The 21,949-nt window shown below is 36.3% G+C and overlaps 1 protein-coding gene across 3 annotated transcripts in view; it reads left to right on the plus strand.

The window, feature by feature from the left end:
- The window catches only part of LOC136032125 (trypsin-1-like), a 60,412-nt gene that overhangs the window by 37,432 nt on the left and 1,031 nt on the right, over positions 1 to 21,949 (plus strand). For all 3 annotated transcript variants that reach the window (XM_065712296.1, XM_065712294.1, XM_065712295.1), the window contains exons 5-7: positions 12,327 to 12,535; positions 15,887 to 16,089; positions 18,326 to 18,383. In XM_065712296.1, the coding sequence (XP_065568368.1) occupies positions 12,327 to 12,535; positions 15,887 to 16,089; positions 18,326 to 18,383 (470 nt within the window). The remainder of the gene's footprint in view (positions 1 to 12,326; positions 12,536 to 15,886; positions 16,090 to 18,325; positions 18,384 to 21,949) is intronic.

The following is a 21,949-nucleotide window of genomic DNA, read 5'->3' on the forward strand; positions in this document are numbered from 1 at the left end:
AACAAATAGAAAAGGCTTTCAACTAAAGCAAGGAGCAAAACAAAGATAAATTACTCAGTATATAAGGGGAACCGCCCCATTCTCAACACTTTGCTCATTAAACAATTCTTTTTAGTGCTTTGGAAAATCTTCTTTTGTTCCAATTGCAAAAATTTTAGAAAATAGCCAAACTTAAATAGGTTTCAAATCTGTTCCTTGCTTTCAGTTAAAAAGCTCTTTTTTATCTCATTTCTGATTGTCTTCCAAATCCTACCCAGGCCTAACCAAGGTATAATTTAAGGTACCGGTCCCTTAAATCCCTGGTTAATTGATTTAAAATGTGTATATCAATAAGTGTACGTTGATTAGTACCCTGCTCCGTTTAAATTAGCCATTTCAATTTCGGATAAAATTTGAATATATTTAAAAAATGGTAATTAATAGTGTTTTGGTAAAAAGTATCTGTTAATATTACTGCTAAAGAATTTCGGTTGGATGAAAAGGAGTGTTACTGTTTGTATGGATGAAAATTCTGTGACACTCTTGATCTTCTACATAATTGAAGCCATCAAATCCTCTACAATAGAATTTTCTTATCGATAAATACATTACATACATTTGCTTTAATACACTGAAGTGCTTCATATAAATTGAAAAAGAAAAATATAACCATTTAGAATTGCTGAAAACTAAGTTCCTAGCAGTATTTGCCACCCCAAAGAAATTTCCTGGTGAGGCTGATGATGACCTGCCTTGCCTTCTCCACTTCTGTGCTGGTAGATAAGGGAATGTAACATTTGAACTATATAGAGAAACATTTTAATCAATTCCTACTCCCCCTACCTCTTTCAACGTTTATGCGAAGCCTCATGAAGAGCAAGCAATTTGTCCATTAAAATGTACTTTTTTGGAATCTACCCTACCCCCACCTAAACAATGACTCACCCCTTCCCCCTCATTATAGCTGATACGCAATTAAAAATCACCAAACCTAGCCAAATTTCATTTAAAATAAAGCAAATCTGATGTTTTTTTCTGAAAAAAAATGTAAAACTCCACATTTTGAAGATTGGAGCTTGAAACCTCTACGATAAGGTTCTCTAACATTAGGTATCTGATAAAGGGATTTTCAGTAAGAACACTCACTTTTTGGGGGGTGTTTCTCCTTTTTCTTTTAAATCAGGCAAATTTTCTCAGATTTTTGGTTTTTGTTGTGTAACAACAAACTCAAAGAATTTTGTATATTTAAAATCAGCATAAAGAGCCAAAACTGCCGGTGTAGCAATTGTCATGAGAATTTCATTTTTAGTTTTGGTTAATATGGGTCTAACTCACTTTTTACCTCCAGTTTCTTATCCCAAACTATTTGATAAGATACTCTTGTGATGAATTTTCTTGAACCTGTTCATTTTATTCTGTTAAATAGGACAATAAAAAGAGGTTCAATTTGGCATCTGATTAGTAAGTTTAAATTTAGTTTTTCTATCGCTATTCTATATTTTTTTTTTTAATGTCTGAATCTATAAGGGATTTAAGTTCGAGGGGGAGAATTGTCCTTTTACGAAAGAGATATTGATTAAATAAATTGATCCTTTTGCCAGGAATCCTTGTCGCTTAAAATTTACTGTATTTTGTTTCATTTTGCACGCAGATTTAATTGCTTTTCGATTTGAGAGTTTTTTCCTAAACGTATTTAAAAATAAACTTATTCCTACGAAAAAAAATCCTGAAATATATTCCCTGTCATCCAACCACCGCTGATATTTTGGCGTCTGGTCCTCCCCCCCCCCGAAAATCTTACGCCGGCGCTGATGCCACTGACTGATATATTTTGTCATGGTCAACTTGTCATGAAATTAGAAATCACTTTTAGGATAGCATTTGTCAACTCCTGAGTGTGAATGTAATTAACATAAGCCCCTAACAAATGTGTGACTTTTTTACGGCTAGCATTACAACAGCAGCTTCTTAGCTAATGCATCCGGTTTCCTTATTTATCTAAGACAATGAAATTCAGCAGTATCAAACTGTGAACAGTTCAACTATTGGAAACTTCTCAAACTGGCTGTTTAAAAGGAGAATCGTGACCTTCTTTATAATAAGATAACAATAAAGAAGTTTTTCAACTGAAAGTAAGGAGCGGCATTAAAACTATAAACAAACAAAACTTACTCCGTACGTGAGGGTGAACGGCCACCTCCTCAAACTCCCGCTCGTTACACTGAAGTTTTTTAGTGCTTTAACAAATCTTCTTGTTCATATTCAATGGCCCTAGTTACAAAGAGTCAAACTACCGTAAAGAGCTTGGTGTTAAGGCCGTTAAGAATTTTAAGAATTTAATTTTAAGAATTTAGGCCGTTAAGAAAGAGGCCAAGGAATTTTACACCTAAATGCCCATGGATGTCTAGAGGTCTGATCAATGCAACCCATATGAAGGCGTCTTTGTTCAAGGCTGCATGTAAAAGTAAGACACAGGAAGATCTTCTGAAGTATAAACATTACAAAAATGTGCTCACTTCTTCAGTTCGCTTAGCAAAAAAGCTGTATTTTTCACGTCGAATTAATGAGTGTAAAGGGAATTTGCGCAAGGTTTGGACTGTAATTAATGAAGCTCTCTCCCGTAAGAAACTCAAACAATCTTCCCCATCTCTTTATAGGAAAGCTGATGGATCTGTTGTGGATAAAAAATCCTTAGCAAGTGCCTTCAATTCGTATTTCACCACACTTCCCTCAGTTCTCATTCCACCTCTGAGTAGAGTAAGTTGTTTTCCTATGACAGAGAAGTCTTTTTTCCTTTCCCCATGTAGTACTACTGAGATTTCTATTATTATTTCTCAACTTCCAAGTAGTTGTTCAGTTGATAGTTTTGGTTTGAGTAATAATGTCCTTAAAAAAATCAGTCAGTTTGTTTCTCATCCCATCTCACATATAACTAACCTCTCTCTTTCTTCTGGTATTTTTCCTCATTTATTTAAAGTTGCTACCGTTGTACCCTTGCATAAAAAAGGTGATTCTTCTCTAATTTCAAATTATAGACCTATTTCTCTTCTTCCCGTCATCTCAAAGGTTGTTGAAAAAGTAGTGTATCGTCGACTCTCTTCATTTGTATTTAGTACTAATTCGACTGCTGGAAATCCTCTCATCACTAACCATCAGTATGGTTTTCGTCCCTCATTCTCTACCTTGCACGCACTTTCTGATGCAACTGAGTTTGTGCGTGTTAATCTGGACAAGGGCTTGTGTGTTTTGGGTCTATTTCTCGACTTTTCTAAGGCCTTTGATATGGTTGACCACAATGTTCTTCTGTCTAAACTATCTTTATTTGGAGTGCATGGAGTCTCACTAGAATGGTTTAGGTCCTACCTCTCAGAGAGATCTCAGTATGTTTTGGTTAACTGTACTTCTTCCTCTACTTTGCCTGTATTGAAAGGTGTCCCACAAGGCTCTGTGCTTGGTCCACTTTTATTTCTAATTTACATCAATGATTTTGTTGATGGTCTTCATCCCCATGTTCACCCTGTTCTTTTTGCTGATGACAGTAACTTTTTCATTGCCTCGGTGGACCTGCCATCTGCCACTTCTATGGCTCAAGGTCTTCTTGATAAAATAAAGGATTGGTGCTGGTCAAATGGTATGGCTCTTAACAGCCGAAAGAGTGCCATTGTCAACTTCAGGACCCCTTACCGTATGCGAGACGTACAGGAGCCAATCACCCTGACTTTTGGGAATGATATTATACCACAAGCTACTGTGGTGAAATTTCTTGGTGTGTATCTTGACTGTTTTCTTTCTTTCAAACCGCATATAACTCACACCCGTTCCTTAATCCTCCGCCAGTCTTCAATGTTGCACCGGATTAACTCATTTCTTCCTCCTGATATTATGGTTTCTCTTTATTATGCTTTTATTTATCCTTACCTTTCTTATTGCTGCTCTGTCTGGGGTAATAATAATAAATCTCTTCTCTGCTCACTTCAAAGAGCCCAAAATAGGGCAGTGAAGGCTACTTTTCTTCTCCCTCGGCTTTACCCTTCCTCTGATCTTTATAATGATACTGGAATAGCTCCGCTGGATCATATTATAGGTAAAAGTACCCTTTATTTTGCGCATTCTGCTTTTCTAGGTACTCTCCCACCGCCCCTACAGCAGTTTTTCTCACGGACAGGCTCAGGTAGGTACTTTTCTTCTTTACGTAATTCTTCTCGACGATTTATTTTACCAAAACGATCTTCTACAGCAAGCCAGAGGTCTCCAGTATATCAATCAATTCTATTATGGAACTCCATCCCTTCGGATGTCCCTCTTTTTCTTTCTGCAAAGGCATTATTTCGTCGGGTATTTCCAATTCAATAATTTTTCTCTCTTTATTAATCCTTTCCTAATTTGTATGTCTCTTCTCTTCTTTTAAAATCATTTTCAGCTATATGTTAATCTCCTTCTAAATCTTCTATCTGTTAAATATCCTATCTATTCAATGTCCTTGTCTTGTTCCAGTGTTTTTTTTTTCTTTTTTTTCTTTTTTTTTTTCTTTTTTTTTTTTTGTATATATTTTATAGTAGTGTTTTATTCTTGTTCTCTGTGGTCCATTACAAGCAAAGCTTCTTGGGCCTAGTAACCACTTTACTTTTGTAATAGTTTTTTCTTTTAGTATCAATAAATTGATTGATTGATTGATTGATTGATTGTAAGGAGGGGGTTGCTTTGGTGTTCTCAATGAAGCACCTCTATTAGCTTCTGTGACGCTCAGTCACATTATCGACAATTGTGGATATTGATATCCGTCGTTTTTATTTATTGGTTTTGGATTTTATTTGGTTTTAGGTTCATTGTAGGTTTTATCTTTGTTTTACCAGCGTTAAAAACGCCTCGTTTAATTTAGGCGAAATATCCACGTTGTTTTAGTTTTTATGGCACTTGGTATTAACCAAGTGACATATAGCAATCGCCAATTCTGTCGGTCTGTCTGTCTGTCTGTCGGTCTGTCTGTCTCTCGGTCCCGGTTTTGCTACTTTAGGCACTTCCAGGTAAGCTAGGACGATGAAATTTGGCAAGCGTATCAGGGACCGGACCAGATTAAATTAGAAATAGTCGTTTTCTCGATTTGACCATCTGGGGGGGAGTAGGGGGCAGGTTAATTCGCAAAAAATAGAAAAAATGAAGTATTTTTAACTTATGAGTGGGTGATTGGATCTTAATGAAATTTGATATTTGGAATGATATTGTGTCTCAAAGCTCTTATTTTAAATCCCGACCGGACCTGATGACATTGGGGGGAGTTGGAGGGGGGAAACCTAAAGTCCCGGTTTTGCTACTTTAGGTACTTCCAGGTAAGCTAGGACGATGAAATTTGGCAAGCGTATCAGGGACCAGACCATATTAAATTAGAAATAGTCGTTTTCCCGATTTGAACATCTGGGGGGGGGGGGGGAAGTGGGGGGCCGGTTAATTCGGAAAAAATAGAAAAAATGAAGTATTTTTAACTTATGAGTGGGTGATTGGATCTTAATGAAATTTGATGTTTGGAATGATATTGTGTCTCAGAGCTCTTATTTTAAATCCCGACCGGATCTGATGAAATTGGGGGGAGTTGGAGGGGGAAACCTAAAATCTTGGAAAACACTTAGAGTGGAGGGATCGGGATGAAACTTGATGGGAAAAATAAGCGCAAGTCCCAGATACATGATTGACATAATCGGAACTGATTCGCTCTCTTTGGGGTAGTTGGGGGGGGGGGGAGTAATTCTTAAAAATTAGAAAAAATGAGGTATTTTCAACTTACGAACGGGTGATCAGATCTCAATGAAATTTGATCCTTTGAAGGATATCGTGTCTTAGAGCTCTTATTTTATAACCAGAACGGATCCGCTCTCTTTGGGGTAGTTGGAGGGGGGTTAATTCTGAAAAATTAGAAAAAATGAGCTATTTTTAACTTACGAACGGGTGACTGGATCTCCATGAAATTTGATATTTAGAAGGATATCGTGTCTCAAAGCTCTTATTATAAATCCTGACCGGATCTGGTGACATTGGGGGAAGTTTGGGGTGGGGAAACCTAAAATGATGGAAAACGCTTAGATTGGAGGGATTGGGATGAAACTTGGTTGGAAAAATAAGCAGAAGTCTTGCATACGTGATTTACATAATTTGAACGGATCCGCTCAATTTGGGGGGGGGGGGGTAATTCTGAAAAATAAGAAAAAAATGACGTATTTATAACTTACGATGGAGTGATCGGATCTTCATGAAACTTCATATTTAGAAGGACCTCGTAACTCAGATATCTTATTTTAAATCTCAACCGGATCAAGCGTAACTGGGGGGGGGGCAGTTGAGGGGACCGGAAATCTTAGTGAGAGGATGAAACTGGTGAGATCAGGATGAAACTGGATGGGAAGAATAGAAACCTGTCTAAGATACGTGACTGACATAACTGGACCGGATCTGCTCTCTTTGGTGGAATTGGGGGGGGGGGTATTTTGAAAATTGAGGTATTTGTAACTTACGAAAGGTTGACCAGATCTTAATGAAATTTGATATTTAGAAGGATCTTGTGCTTTAAAGTTCTAATTTCAAATTCCGACCAGATCCTGTGACATTCGGTGGAGTTGGAGGGGGAAACCGGAATTCTTGGAAAACATGAAAATTGGGGTATTTTTATCTTACGAAAAGATGATCGGATCGTAATGAAATTTGATTTTTAGAAGGAATTCATGTCTCAGAGCTCTTATTTCAAATCCCGACCAGATCTTTTGACATTGGGGGGAGTTGGAGGGGGAAATCTTGGAAAAACACTTGGAGTGGAGGAATCGGGATGAAGCTTGGTGGATAGAATAAACAAATGTCCTTGATACGTGATTGACAGAATCGTACTGGATTCGCTCTCTTTGGGGGAGTTGGGGGGAGGGGTTCAGTGATTTGGCGAGTTTGGTGCTTCTGGACGTGCTAGGGCGATGAAAATTGGTAGGCATGTCAGGGAGCTGCACAATTTGACTTGATAAAGTCGTTTTCCCAGATTCGACCATCTGGGGGGCAAAAGGGAGAAGAAAAATTAGAAAAAATTAGGTATTTATAACTTACGAGTGGGTGATCGGATCTTAATAAATTTTGATATTTAGAAGGACTTTGTGACTCAGAGCTCTTATTTTAAATCTTGACCGGCATTAAGCCTCTTATTTTCCTTTTTAAATCAATCTATTGATTCATAGAATTTTGTTAGAGCTCATACCATATGATCTCTTGGCTCTTAGCTCTTCTCGCCTCGTCACAAGTGCCACATGAGCTCTTAGCTCTTGTTATCTTTCCTTTCTACTGGCTGTGGTCCCGTTTGTTTCTCCATTGTTGAGATTTCTCTCTTTGTTTTTTTTTGTCAGGACTACTTAGGACTGCGATTACGACTACTTGCGGCGGCGAAGGGGACTGTTTGTAACTGTGACTACCTGTGACTGCATTCGTGACTATTGGCTGAGACTGGACTACTTATGACTGCCATTGCGACTACTTGCGAGTAATACTACTACTTCTCTGAGTATGACTGTAATTGCTACTACTACTTCTACTGCTGTTACTACTGCAACAAGAGAAACAACAACTACTGCTACTATTACCACTACTATTGAACTAAATCAAAAGAAATTAAGTGCACCCAGGTTTTCAAATTAGGCATATCGGGAATCGTTTCAAAACGGCATATCTCAGTAATGGCTAAGGTTATTAAGTTAAAAGTTTCAGGGAGTGTTGAATGGGATGTTGAACTAAATCAAAAGACTCTACGCGATCCGGGATCTCAAGAGAGCGTATCTGCAATGTCTCAGAAATGCAAGGGGTGTTAAGCTGTAACTTTCAGAGAACATCGAGGGGAACGTTGCAACAAATTAAAAAAACACCATGTGCATCCAGGTTGTCAAAAATGTGTATCAGTGCGTAAAAGGTGTATCGCATCTAAGACACAAGGTGCAGTCAGGCTGTGAAAACGACAAATCCACATGAACTGTTAAAGGTATTGAGTTGAAAGGTTTCAAAGAATGTTGAGGAAGATGCTAAGCTTAATCAAAATATAGTATGTGCGGCCTGGTTGTCGAAAGGGCGTATTTGCAATATCTAAAGAAAGGCTAATGGTATTAAGCTGAAACCTTCAGGAAATTTTGAGGGGGGGGTTATTGAATCAAAGAAAAGGATACTATGTGCATTCTTCTTATCAAAACAGTCTGCACAATATATTGAGTCTGAATTTTCAGGAAGTTCTGATGGGAACATTAGATAAATCATAAGACACTATATGCATGCAGATTGTCAAATGGTCTATGGGAAATATTTAAAGAATGGCTAGTGTATTAGTTTGAACTTTTGTGGAATTTCGAACTCCATCCAAAAACATTGGATGTGCATTCAGGTTGTCAGAATGATGTCTTTTCCACACCCCATAAAAACACTGAAGTCAGAGTCGCAAATAAAAGAAGATAAAGAGAGCTGAATGATGCCTCTGATATTTATTGATGACTAATTCTATTTGTAATCTTTTGAGTTTAATGCAGAAGGATTGAGTCTAGAAGTTGCTGTTAAATCAAAATTTTAATTCAAGAATCGTTACAACCATCTAGGGCAAAACAAAAACAGGTTGTCCCAGGTTAAGGTGGGAGGATGTTGCAAGGAAAGATTTAAGGGAAATGGAAACTTCCTGGGAGGGTGTAAAGAGGGAAGTTTTGAATAGATTGGAATGGAGGAGGAGCATATGTAGCTGAGTTGGCCTCAGGTGGCTTGGTGCTGCAGTGAGCTGTTAATAGTAGTAGGCTTAGTAATATTCCCAAACCTCAATTCCAAATGAACGAAGTTTATGCAATAATTATATTGCATAGAATCAAAGACAACGCCCAGATCAGCTTATCAGTGGCGGATCCAGGGGGCAGAGGAACCCTCCCCCCAAGACTCTTTTGGTGCCCTCATTCCTTGTTTTTTCTATTTTCACTCTTTTATAAAATAGATGTGTCAATACGGTCTTGTCACATTGCCCCTCTCCCAAAATTTTGCTTATTGGTACCCTTGACAAATAACCTCTTCCCCCCATGATTTTCCTCTAGATCTACCCCTGCACCTTTGGAAACTTAAATTAAATTAAAATCCAGTTTAATTCATAAGCCATAAATCAGAAAAATGTTAATAATATCAACTAATAATAGAACTTTGGCATTGGCAACCAAAAACAGGCAGAAATTAATTTAAAAAGGAATCCTGTACAAAAGTTTGTTCAAAGAAAAGTAAAGAGCTATATTAAAACCTGAGATGAGCAGAAATGAATACCCATAATAATTCAAACAGTAGTTTGAATTACTGCAAGACTAATTACCGGAGCTGTAAACGATCACAAACAGGAGTTTTGCTACTGTAAACTCTCCTAACCATAGACCTATAAAAGCCTACTGCGTCATTTACAATTTATTGAAAACTAAATATATTTTATTTTTTTTATGATTACAACGATGAAAAAAACTATTAAATAAGATCTTAAGTCTTGAATCGCTGAGATTTCCTGGAATTAATATCATTATTTAGCATTCAGCTTATTTCCATTAGTTATTTTCAGTCCTCTTGATTATTATAGTGATTTTGTTTTTTATAGTCCGTCGATGTCTTGAAAAGTCAAAACTCATTGTTCGAAATGCAGACAGTTTTCAGTAAAGTGCAGATGACAGAATAGACTTTAGAAGGCTTAGAGTTAAGGGGGCGGTAGTAGCCAAACTACTACTACTACTCCCAACAACTCACCGCAGCACCATGCCGCCTGAGGCCAACACAGCTACGCACGCTCCTCCTTCATCCCAATCTTTTCAAAGCCACCCACTTTACACTCCCTAAAAGTTCTCATTTCCTTAAAGTCTTTCTTTATGACATCTTCCCACCCGAACCGTGGACAACCTGCTTTCTGTTTAGCCCTAGACGATTGGCCGAAAAGGAGAATCTTTGGCAATGTGTCATCCTTCATCCGCAAACGTGCCCTAGCCACCTCAACCTTTCTCTCATTAAAGCCATAGAAAGCGGGTTTGAACCACACTTTTAGTGCAGCTTACTGTTTGAAATACGATCACGGTCAGTCAGCGGGGTACTCAGAACCCTCCGCAGGCAATTTCTCTGGAAAACATCGAGCAAATCTTCATCCGCTTTTTGGGGCGCCATGCTGCTGAGCCAAATTTGACCACTGTCACCACTGTAGCTTCCAATATTCTAATCTTGGTTTGCAGACTTATCTTCCTATACTTCCAAACTTTTTTTTAACTGTGAAAAAACACCCTGAGCCTTGGCTATTCTACTTTTAACTTCTTCACTACTCCGTCTTTACCAATAATACTACGAAGGGAAGTGAATATGTCCACCTGATCAATCTTTTCTTTACACAACGTCACCTTTTCATTTTCACTCATTCCTAGCCTTAGTGACTAAGTCTTCTTAACATTTATTTTCAAACCTAGTCTTGCACCTTGAACTCTCAAAACCTCTAAAAGTTCATCCACTTTGCTCAAACTTTTATCTAGAATGCTTAAATCATCAATATAATCTAAGTCCAGGAGAGTTTTTCCTCCCCATTTGATTCCATGGTCTCCCATTGTCTTTCCTGTGCTTCTTAAGACAAAATCCATCAAAATGATCCATTGAAAACCATGTAGAGGGGAATAGAACACAACCCTGCTTAAATCCTGATTTAATACGAAACCAGCTGTTAACCTCATTTTCTAACCTTAACCGCAGCAGCGGTATTCTCGTACATAGCACTAATTACTTCAATGTATTTTTCTGGCATACCATACAAGGATAAGACCTTTGCTAAAGCTCTACTATCAACAGATTCGAATGCCTGCTCATAATCTACAAAAGTGAGGACCAAAGGTGTTTGATTCACTTCGTTTTGAATTGACTTGAGTATTCACTTGATTTTACTCGTTTGGGTTTTAATTATTCATCTATATCAGTAATTGTTATCTTTATCTTTGATGTAATTGCTTATTTTAATTTCACCTTGTTTTGGGTCTCATTTAGTCTTCGATAGTAATTTATGGTCGTTTTAACTTTGATTTATTATAAGACTTTATTTCTGTTTGTCTTAAATTTTTAATATGGTGCCTTACTTCTCTTTCAAAAACTTCTTTTAAATCATTTTTTCCATAATACCAATGAAACTCTAGGATACATCTTATGCAAAGCTTAAATACAGCCTTGTACACTTAAGCGGCTTTAAGAGACATTTTATGGCATAAAATTATACCTTTGCTGCATAGAAAACTCTACTCAGAAAACACGACCCCCCTCAAAGCTTTGCCTGCAAAAAACTTGACTTACGCAAGATTCACACAAGATTGAACTCGGCAAAATCCAACCTATGTAAAAGTTGACAAAAAAGTTTTACAGACAATTCATTCAGGACATATTGATGTAGGTAGTAGTGGAAAATTGCAGTACATATTGGTTTACGAGGCTTAATAAAGACATTGTTTACTTGTTTAAAGGGTGGTAATGACTCCAAAGACGGTGTCAACGATGTAAAAGAGAACGACAATGATGGTATTGGCCATACTGATTATGGCAACAACAATAATATATGGTAACGTCAATTAAAACCATCATGGCACTTGATGGTGACCAAAACCATAGCATCATTTGGCAAACTATTGAACATTCGGATAAAAGTAACATTGAGGGGTATTTTGCATGTATCATCATCGTCAAGTCATCGTCATCGCCACTATCGCGGTCTTCTAAGTCATAGTTTCTCGCACTAAACTCACTTGACGTTTTCGTCGGAGTCATTAGTGTCGCATCATTATCCAGCATCTTCAAAGATGTCCCTTCAAAGCGTTACCTACCTACATCTTTACCTTATTCGGGCACTTTCTACATCCGTATGTTTTGATTCTTTGTAAGTTTCTACAGTAGGTTTCCTCTAATTCTTCGTAGTCAGGTTTCTCAAAAGATTTTTAATGGTTGGATTTCGCATTAGCTGAGTTTTACTGGAAAGAATTCTGCTTGGGTTAAGTTTTCTGGAGCGAATTTTTTTAGAGGTGAGTTTCACTGGGCTCAATTTTTTGTGGGCTGCATTTTACTGGTTTGAATTCGGGTGAAGATTGCTTGGTTTGGGTTTTGAGTTGGTTGAATTTTGTATGGTCTGAGTTTGTTCAGGTTAAGTTTTGCACTCAAGTTTCGGTAAACTCATCTTGAGAGTTTATTATTGAGCTCACAGTCATATAAATGTCTTCAAGAAAGAAAATGAAGGATATGCAAATCTACTTGAGGTATAAGCTACAGCCATCCCCCTCTTTGAAATGGCTCTTAGTTATGTGATTGTTTATCTTCCTGTTTTCCAGCGTAGACCCAAGACAACTCCAAGTTCTGTTGGGAGGTCATGATCTCACCAATGAAGAAGCAACAGAAGCAATTATTCGAACTTTATCTGGACTAATAAAACACCCTCAGTTTGTAAGAAAAACTTTCAATAACGACATAGCTTTGTTGCGACTCAACGAACCCGTGCAGTTTACTCGCTCTGTGTCTCCCGCTTGCCTGCCGGTTGCAGGTATGTTATTTTTTTTTATATATTATACATTGTAATTTTGTCATAATTGATAGGTCTATATCAAGTAGCAGTATTTTGCTTGGCTATCACATGGCTGGTCTTGGGACACCATTGCTAGAGAGACAGGCAGTACCTTAAAATTTGTGGACTTGAAACACTACCTAACGGAATGTCTCATCTCTTCTAATTGCTATTTCTAGAAGAACAATTAAAAGGATAGGATCATGATCATTCAGAGCCATTTATGGTGCATAGGGCGTTATGTCAACGTTTCAGTTGATTTTTTTTTAAATTTATTTATTTACAGGGACAAGTAACAAAACCTATCGATCAATCTTGTCCTTGTGGCAGTGATAATTTAACCTCTAATCTGGTATTGCTAACTGTGCCATTCCACTGTGCCAACACAAAGTAGAAGCACAGTTACTCTTACAGGAATGAGACATGTTATCATAAAGAAACAGTCCATTTCTACGTAAAACCAAAGAGAAAAAGAGAGATAACTCTGCTGTAAATTCCGTAGTAAAGAAGTGCCATTTACCAAGAAAAGACAAAAATTATATTTTTTAAAACTAATATTTCTTAAACTATGCTTAGATGCATTAAATAGCCTCATGGTTAAAAGTCTGGGAATATTTTAAGCCAGTATGAATAAAGCAAACACGATTGTTTTTTTTTGCGCGAAATTTTAAGCCAGTAAAAATGACAAACACTTCTTGAATTACAGCGATTTTTGAAAATTAACTGTCTAATATCAGCGGTTAAACCAAACTAAATTTAATTCATGGAGAGATAAAATTTATATTACATGTATTTTTAATCAGAGGCTGCACATCATTTCACGTATATATCCATTTTTTTTAATTATATTTTCCCATAGAAAAAGATACAATGAGAGTTTACAGAAGAGAGAAGTGAGAAAATTAATGATGTTTGTCCAAAAATATAAATTACCAAAAATTCTAGTTTGTGATTGAGAATGATGGTGAAAGAAGAAGAAGTACCTGAAAGAAGAAGTAGAAAATATGTAGTCAATTTTAAATACGAAATTAAAAGAAAAGAAAATTGTTCTAATGAGGCTATTTATAAGTAAAAAAATTTCTACAGAAAGACTAACTCTACGAACAAAACAGTCCACATCCAGGAGCAAAAAAAAAAAAAATCACTTAGTTATGGGCAAATTTTCTTAGAATAATTGATTTTGTACCCTAGCTTTATTACTTACATCTTTATTACTACATCTTTATTACTAGCTTTATTACTACATCTTTCTCAGAACGACATTTGAAAATGAAGTATTCTGAAATTTTGGTTACACTTAGTTTATACGTGAAACTATTCACCTATAGACTTATTTTGAGCGACCGTCAAGAATTCTTTGTTGGAGAAGAATATTCGTTATCTGCTGTCCACAGATTAAAAAGAACGAAATTTATTACGTAGTTGAGAGGGATTGCCGCCTCCTCAATACTGCACTCTGTATGGTAAAGTTTTTCTTAGAACTTTTAAAAAAAACTTATTATTCTAATTAAATGGCCCTTGTGTTTCAGGAGTAATTCTTAGATAATTGGAACAAAAAGTCAAGCTTTAGCGTAAAGAGAGAGGTATTGAGGACGAGACAATCCCTCTTATATATGTAATAATTTCTGTTCGTTTTAAGTTTTAATGTTGCTTCTTACTTACAGTTGAAAGAACTTTTTTTTTTTATTTGATTTAATACTAGAACAATGAACAGTGTAAAGAACAATATTTGTCCCTTACCAAGAATAAATACTTTGTATACGCCACACAAATAATATAGGCTACCGTCACGAGCCTAATAATTGTCTGAATAATGAGCCACATAATAAACCACAACAATCTAATTAATTAAACATGGAAAAAGCACGCGCAACACAACAAAAACAATGAGACAATAAAATATTATTGGAAATAAACACACATACTAGAACACTGTCAGATTTTGTCGTTAACCCGAAGTAGCACTAACTTTTAAAATGTATTTAAAAGTTCTTCCTAAGTTTTCTTTAGGCTGAAAGAAAATAGACTCCAAGTCATAATCTGTTCAGGTTATTCCACTTTAAGAGTTGAGTGTGAACCACCCTTCAGCTTTTATAACAACCTCTGTTAAATCAAGTTAGGTAAAATGCAGGCTCTTCTTCTTTCAGGGTAACATATAATGATCTGTTTACATCTCTAGATACCACTTTACAAATGCTCCTTGTTTACAGTTTTGTAGGGTGATCACGTGTTGCTAAGACAGCTCAATGATCTAGGTATTTTATATTTTTTAAGTTTTGTTCCAACTTCGGGAACACCTTTTTCTGGATTTCTTTAACACTTGAAACTACAATCTTGCAAGGTAGCTCTAAGCAGTCGCAATTTTACTTCAAATTTGAGCTCACTGTTTCTTGTTTCCAACGGATTAATTTCGAATTCCTCAGAAGTGTCTCCAAATGTTTTTGTTCTTATATCGGTTGTTAATTTTAACTGTTTGCATTTTTCCAAAGGGAAGAGCTCTTAACACAGATGTGTAGATCCTCAGCTTTAGTACCCTATTTTATTATCAGAAGTAATTGGCTTCGTTTTTGCTACATATTTTGTGTTTCCAATTACTTTAAAACTGGCAAGAGGGCAAAATAGGAAGAATTCAATCCCAATCAGGCCTATCTGCTTAAAGTCAATTAGCCTACTTAACCTGGTAGGACCTCGCAAGCTAACCAAGGTCTATATTGTACAATCTGCATTTTGACTTGACTCAGCACAAAAATTACTGATTAAACATCACTTATAGAGAAATATCAGCTTTAATCATGATACAGTAAAGACTAATTACATTAATCATGTAATTTTCTTTGAAATTTTCTGCTTTTTAATGAATTTGACAAACTATACAACATCTGTCCGATAGTATTTTTATTCTCTGTCTTCTCATGTCAAACCAGAAGATCCAACTCTTACAAGCTCCTCATTATTTTGAAAAATAATAGTTTGAACTTTTATAGGTACTAATCTGTTATAGCAACAACACTCAAATTGTTGGGTAGACAGAAGCGGTTTCTTTCTGTAGTTTATTTGAGCTTAGCGTGATATATTGTATATACACTACATTGTAGGTATATAAAAATTAAATATTTTAGTTTGTGTTTTGGTTAGGTTAGATTAGAAACTATATATGTAATGGGTTCTGGGGGACCTGATTTCCATAATTCTCTGTTGTATCTTCCATAAAATATTTTATTTTCATCATGCTTAGGCATATTTTATTAGGATTAGCCTAACTTCACTTCTTGAGTGTTGTTGTTATAACAGTTAAGTACCTTTTTAAATTCTATGGATTTTGATCTTTAGACCGAAGTTACACCCATGAAAATGCAACAGTGATCGGCTGGGGAAGACTGTCCGAAAATGGTCCAATTTCACCGGTCCTTCGTCAAGTGGCCGTGCCAATTTATTCGGACTCAGCTTGCAAAAGCTCCAAATATGGAACAAAGGCCATAACAGAAAACATGATGTGCGCTGGTTATGACAATGGCAAGCTTGACGCATGCCAAGTAAGTTACTACTTACTTTGATTCAGTTTTTTCCTTTATTTTTGTGTAAATTTGACAAGAGTTAAATAAACAGATACTTAATCGACTTTTTCCCCTCTCTCTTTTCCTTTTTACGAGCTTAAAATAAACTTCTATTTAGGTCTATGTTCCGCTTGCAAGTTTTTGGTACTTTATTTTTCTGCTGTCCTATGATTTTAAGGTTTCGCCTTAAAAGGATAATCTTCTATTATTCAATAGTCAAGATTCATTTCTACTCATCTATCGAAATACGTTTATGAATTGACTTTGCATATTTTTTTAGATTTGAAAAATCTGTGGAAAAGATGCGAAAAACATGAGAAAATATTTTCCTGATTTTAAACAAGTTTAGATCAGTTTCTAAGAAAAAACCTAGGCAATTATAATTCTGGTTTAGTGAATCCATATACCTGAAACTAACAAAACCAATGATAAGTATCTTGTCCTCTCAATGCAAGTTACAGCTGTGGACTTGTCGTAGAATTGCAAGTTACACAAGGGTATAAACCATTAATCATTTTATTTACAGATTTTTACTTCTGTCCATCCTTCTCTCTAGTCTTTTTTTTATACATGTTGAAAGGCTATTTAACTTATTTCTGGTTTTCTTCTCAAAAAGTTTTTGTTAATTGGGACTTGATGCATGTAGTGTAAATACACGTATATCATTTTTTTACTATATATCTTTTTTTCGTTTTGTTCTTTCAACCAGTTTCATTAGTTGGTACTTATTTATTACTTATCTATTTATTATTTTACATGTTTTTATAATAGGCTCGGTCACGCCAACTAAGTCTTATTTAACCTTTGCATCAATCTTATGTTTCCTTTTTTTAAACTTTCTCCTACATAAAATAGGCTTACTTTCGCAATTTTATCGATACTGCGCCGATACGCAGACTATGCGGACGCCTCCCTTATTTTTAGATTGGTGCTCTTTATTCTCATGTTTGTCTTTTCCGTTTAGATGTTCATGGCATAACCATGGAGGTCATATAGTCTCCCAAAAACCTGAAAGATATATGGATATTAAGTCATGTGTCTGTCTGCCTTTGTTTCCGTTGAATTTGTAGCTAAATTATTCAAGCTAAAAACGTGAGATTTTTACCGAATAATTGTGGCGCCATAAGAATAAAATTGACTATAAAACTGGAAAAATCGGAGAACTGGATATATGACAACAAACATACAGAGGGCCAAAGACCTGAACTGTCTACCATGGCGATCAGAGGGAGTGACCTCAGGCCATATTTGCAAGGACTGAATGCCCGAGCTGGCGACTGTTGAGAGGAGAAAGAGGCAACTCAGGCTACATTTATAAAGGTCGAAGATCTAAAAAACTTGAGGAAGGAGACTAAAAGCTGGTGAAGACGGCTAAAAAAACAGATAGTATAATAAATATGTTCCGTTTCTTGACCTCATCATAGTTGATTTAATTTACGGGTGCACGGGGTTGAAATAAGAAATCATTTTCCAATCGATTCCGTGACATGGCAAAATGCAAGGGAAATATATAATTTGGGCTCTATATTTGTGCATTAGGGGGGCATTGGGGATGAAGTATAGTGTAGCTGCAGTCGAAATGTGTTAACTGCAATCATTCTGCATATTGCCAAGTAAGAGTTGTGCTTCCTTTACATGTTTCTTTCTCAATACCCCCTAATATAGGCTTATACTCTTACTTACGTAGACTCACAACGCATAATATCAGTAAAAAAAGAAAATAAGCCAAAGGCCCGTTTCTCTCTATTTAGTAAAATTGCTGTTAGAATGAACCTTTGACGCTGCGCCTGTGTGGCCCTTCGATCACTTCTTTTATTCTCGGATCAGTATATATACAGCGTCACTGACATTTTCCTGTCTCAACGGTGCCCAGATTCTAGATTTTGTTACCACTCCTTTTCTTACGTTAAGTCTATTGCTAGTTTTGTCAGGGATTTGGCTATAATTCACGTAGTCAGCGTAAAATCAGGGACATTCAAGAATGCTGTGATTACAATCTTAATTTTTCTATTTTAAACAGCAGACGGGCACTACCTATTCCGAATGTCAAGTTCACATATCGGGTATTTGACATGTCAAGGATGTGTACTCGACCTTAGCATGGAGCAAAAAAAAAAAGTTTGAATGGAATCCGTGACGAACAGCTATAAAGACAGCGTATATGCTAATGAGACTCACATTAATTAATCATACTTACAAGGAAATTTATTTTTAGGGTGATAGTGGAGGACCTTTGCATTATGATGCAGCAGATAGAAAGATCGACATAATTGGTAAGTAAAAGATGTACTTGATATATTTATTGAAAATTAAATTTTGACACCAGTTCGAAAAATCGGCACTTGCATGTTATATTGACCACACTCAAGTTCTTGATCTGAGTTGGCTTCTCTGTCGTAATTGGGAGATAATTAGCTTAGTCCCAGTGAGATAAACTACTATGCAGGTATATTTTAATTATATATTTAATATATAGAGTTAGTTAGGTTAGATATTTAATATAATTCGTTCTGGGCGGCCTGCTTTCCATAGTTCTCTGTTGTAGTCTCCATAATTTTGTTACTAAAGTATTATATTTTCGTTATATTTGGTATATTTCATTTTAATTAACCTCACTTGACTTCTTGAGTGTGGTCGCAATAATAGACAAGTGGCAAAAAATCCTAGAGGGGTCAAACTTACTTTCCCATAAATAGCATAATGTGGGGTGAACAAACAAAAACCGAATAAGATAAAATTAAGCCAAATTGACTGGTAGGCAATTTTTGTGCAATTCTATGCGGTCTGAAGAGGAAAATATTCCTGTCCCACAGGGATTAATACATGGAATTCAACAGTGAAAGCAGCGACAAGAAACGTAAAATCCTGCAATGTTCAAGATTGCATATTGAATAAGATATGTACCTATAATATTTGCACTTTTTATTTGGTTCCGTCGGCGAGGACGCTTGCGGTAATTGAAATTTTAACCACAAAAAAAGCTGTACAATTAAACAATGAGTTGCACTGCTATTAACAAACAAATACGTTTATAATTGAAAAATGCTAGACATGGATTTTTATTTAATTTAATGTTTTCCTAACATTATGTCACTTTGACTGAAAAGAGTCTGCTGCCTAAAGGGACTAGTCTGAAAATAAGTTATTAGACTATTGCTGTGGTATGGTAGAAAATGAAGTTAGTAACAGGTTTCGTATTAAATCAGGACTTAAGCAGGGTTGCGTTCTTTCCGTGTTTGCATAAATTATTTTGATGGATTTCATCCTTAGGACCACAGCAAAGGCAATGGGAGAACACGGACTCAATTGGGGAAGTAAACTCTCATAGGCTTAGATTATGCTGATGATTTGAAAATTATAGAATAAACAATTATCAGAATGAATGAATTTTCGGAGATTTTGAGAGTTCATGGTGCTAGAATAGGTTGAAAATGTTAAGAAGACTTCTTCGCTAAGACTGGGAATAAGTCAAGGTGAAGAAGTTATGTTGGGTAGCCAAAATGCCGATGAATGGAACAGCTTCATTTACCTAGGAAGTATTATTAATAAAGACGGTGGGTGCAGTGACGATGTTAAAAGTAGATTAGCAAAGACCCGGGGTGTTTTTCATAGTTGAAAATTTTTTGGAAGAATGCCAAGATAAGTCTGCGAACCAGGAATAGAGTATCGGAAGCTACAGAGATGACAATGGTCAAGTATGGCTTTAAAGTTTGTGCGCTCTGGAAGACAGAGGAGGATTTGCTAGAGGTTTTCCAGAGAAATTACCTTCATATTGTTTTTGGTACCCGACTGATTGATCGCATCTCAAACAGTAAGCCGTGCGAAAAATGTACGTTCAATCCTGCTTTCCAGGGCTATAATGAGAGAACGATTGAGATGGCTAGGGCACGTTCGGAAAAAGAAGGATGACAGATTGCCAAAGAACGTTCTTGTCAGCCAACCATCTAGGGCCAAACGAAAAAAAGTTCAGATTTCCCCAGGTACCCATTTAGAGTTGGGTCGACTCTGGCTAAGCTTACAGAGTCACGCCACTAACCCTCGTCCCAAACTGAAAAATTGGGTACACTGGGATTCGAACCCGCGTCCTCTCAGACAAAGGATTTTGAATCCAGCACACCAATCCACTCGGCCAGCACATAGCTTTTCCCTTTCCTCAGCCTCCTCTCGTTAAATATGAGCCCTTGACACAGGCTTCAGTGTAAATTACATGGACATGTGAAAAAAAACAGAGCTTTTGGTTTTAAGGCGAAATAAGACCTTTAATATAGTTAAGTCAAATCCTGGGTGTGGCCCTGTACTTTGGTACAGCTTTTACTCGCCTTCACGACTTGAAGAATAAGGATGAAAAAAATAAAATAAAATTCTTAGATTCTATGCCAACAAGGTAACAAATGTTGAGCAGGAAAAGCTTTAAAGTGTGTAAATATGTTGTAACCCAATAGTTTTTTTTCCACAATCTGGGATAATACAAGGTTTAAGTCTAGGCTTTAGCCAGTGAGGGTACTGGTGAGTAACCATTCAGCTTATTAATAAATGTAGGAAAAGGGGTTGATAGTTCCCTTTCAGATATATTTCTTACCATATTACCTTTTGACCCTCGCAGAGGGTCAGCAATGAACTAGATGCTGTTATTATTTTTTCATAGGAAAATAGTTAGACTAAATAAAAGCATAAATCAAATCTAGATGACATTAAGCTACGACAGATGAAAAGTAAAGCAGCGAAATGAATTGGGAACTTCGACACTTGTGATAATTTTCTATGCACGAACAAGTTTTGAGCATTGCAATATTTAGTGGCAGAGAATCATAAGCAATACAGTCTTTCGGGCAAGTTTAAAGGAAAAGTACCAAGTAATTTAGCAAACGTTAAAAATCCACACAACTTAAAATTGAAGTTAGCTTAAACTGGTGAACATAAACCATTGAAGACGTTTACAACGTGCAGAACCATTCCCCAGGTTGGAATTAGTTGCTTTGACTTTTATCTAGCAGAGTATTTAGTAGAGGCTGTATTTAGTGTATAGGCTGTATTTAGTAGAGGCTGTATTGAATATAAGGCTGTATTCTAGGTATACAGCCTTTGCACGTCCTGGAGACCTGTCCAAGATCCATAAACTGCTTTTAAGCATAAGTATACTGGATGGGATAGAACCACTCCGTTCAGAAAGAGTCAGCTTGAGCACCTCGTTGGCAAGCTTTATTCTTAAAACAATCCTAGACGATTTTTTAGAAAATATTTAGCAAATCTCCTTTCTTTAAAGCCCATGCTTCTTTGCGTATCTAGCTACGCTGATCTCTATTTTCCCGCCCCTAGAAAACTTTTCAAAGGCGAGTGATAATCGAAGTTTAATAGAAGACTTACACCTCTTGGTAAACCTGGACATCGCCTCCTACTGGCCAAATACGTTTTTATCTATGAGCCAAGCCATGTATCTTACTGATTATGACTAGCATGGGCATAGTTAAACTCCTCGACACTGTTTTACAGTTTTCCAGGTTTGTTTGCAGAGTATAAATCAGATAATACTTTCTCTTCACCATCTTGTGCCCCGATTTTACTTTAGGCATTTATCCCCTCCTCTCCAAAAAACATCATCAGATCTATTAGCTAACTTTGACACATGGCTTATCTGTTCTTTATTCATTTCATAGACCATACCATTTATTCGATATAAACATAATGTAACTATATAGTTTGATTTAACTAGTTTAATATAACTATAATTATATTACTATAATTATCTGGAATACCTTACAGAGGAAATATTTCAGTAACCCTTGCTTATTATCTGAATCAAAGGTCGGCTCTATAATCAATAAAACTAGTCGCTAGTGTT

Source organism: Artemia franciscana, chromosome 10 (assembly GCF_032884065.1).
Source record: "Artemia franciscana chromosome 10, ASM3288406v1, whole genome shotgun sequence".
NCBI classification, from domain to species: Eukaryota; Metazoa; Arthropoda; class Branchiopoda; order Anostraca; family Artemiidae; genus Artemia; species Artemia franciscana.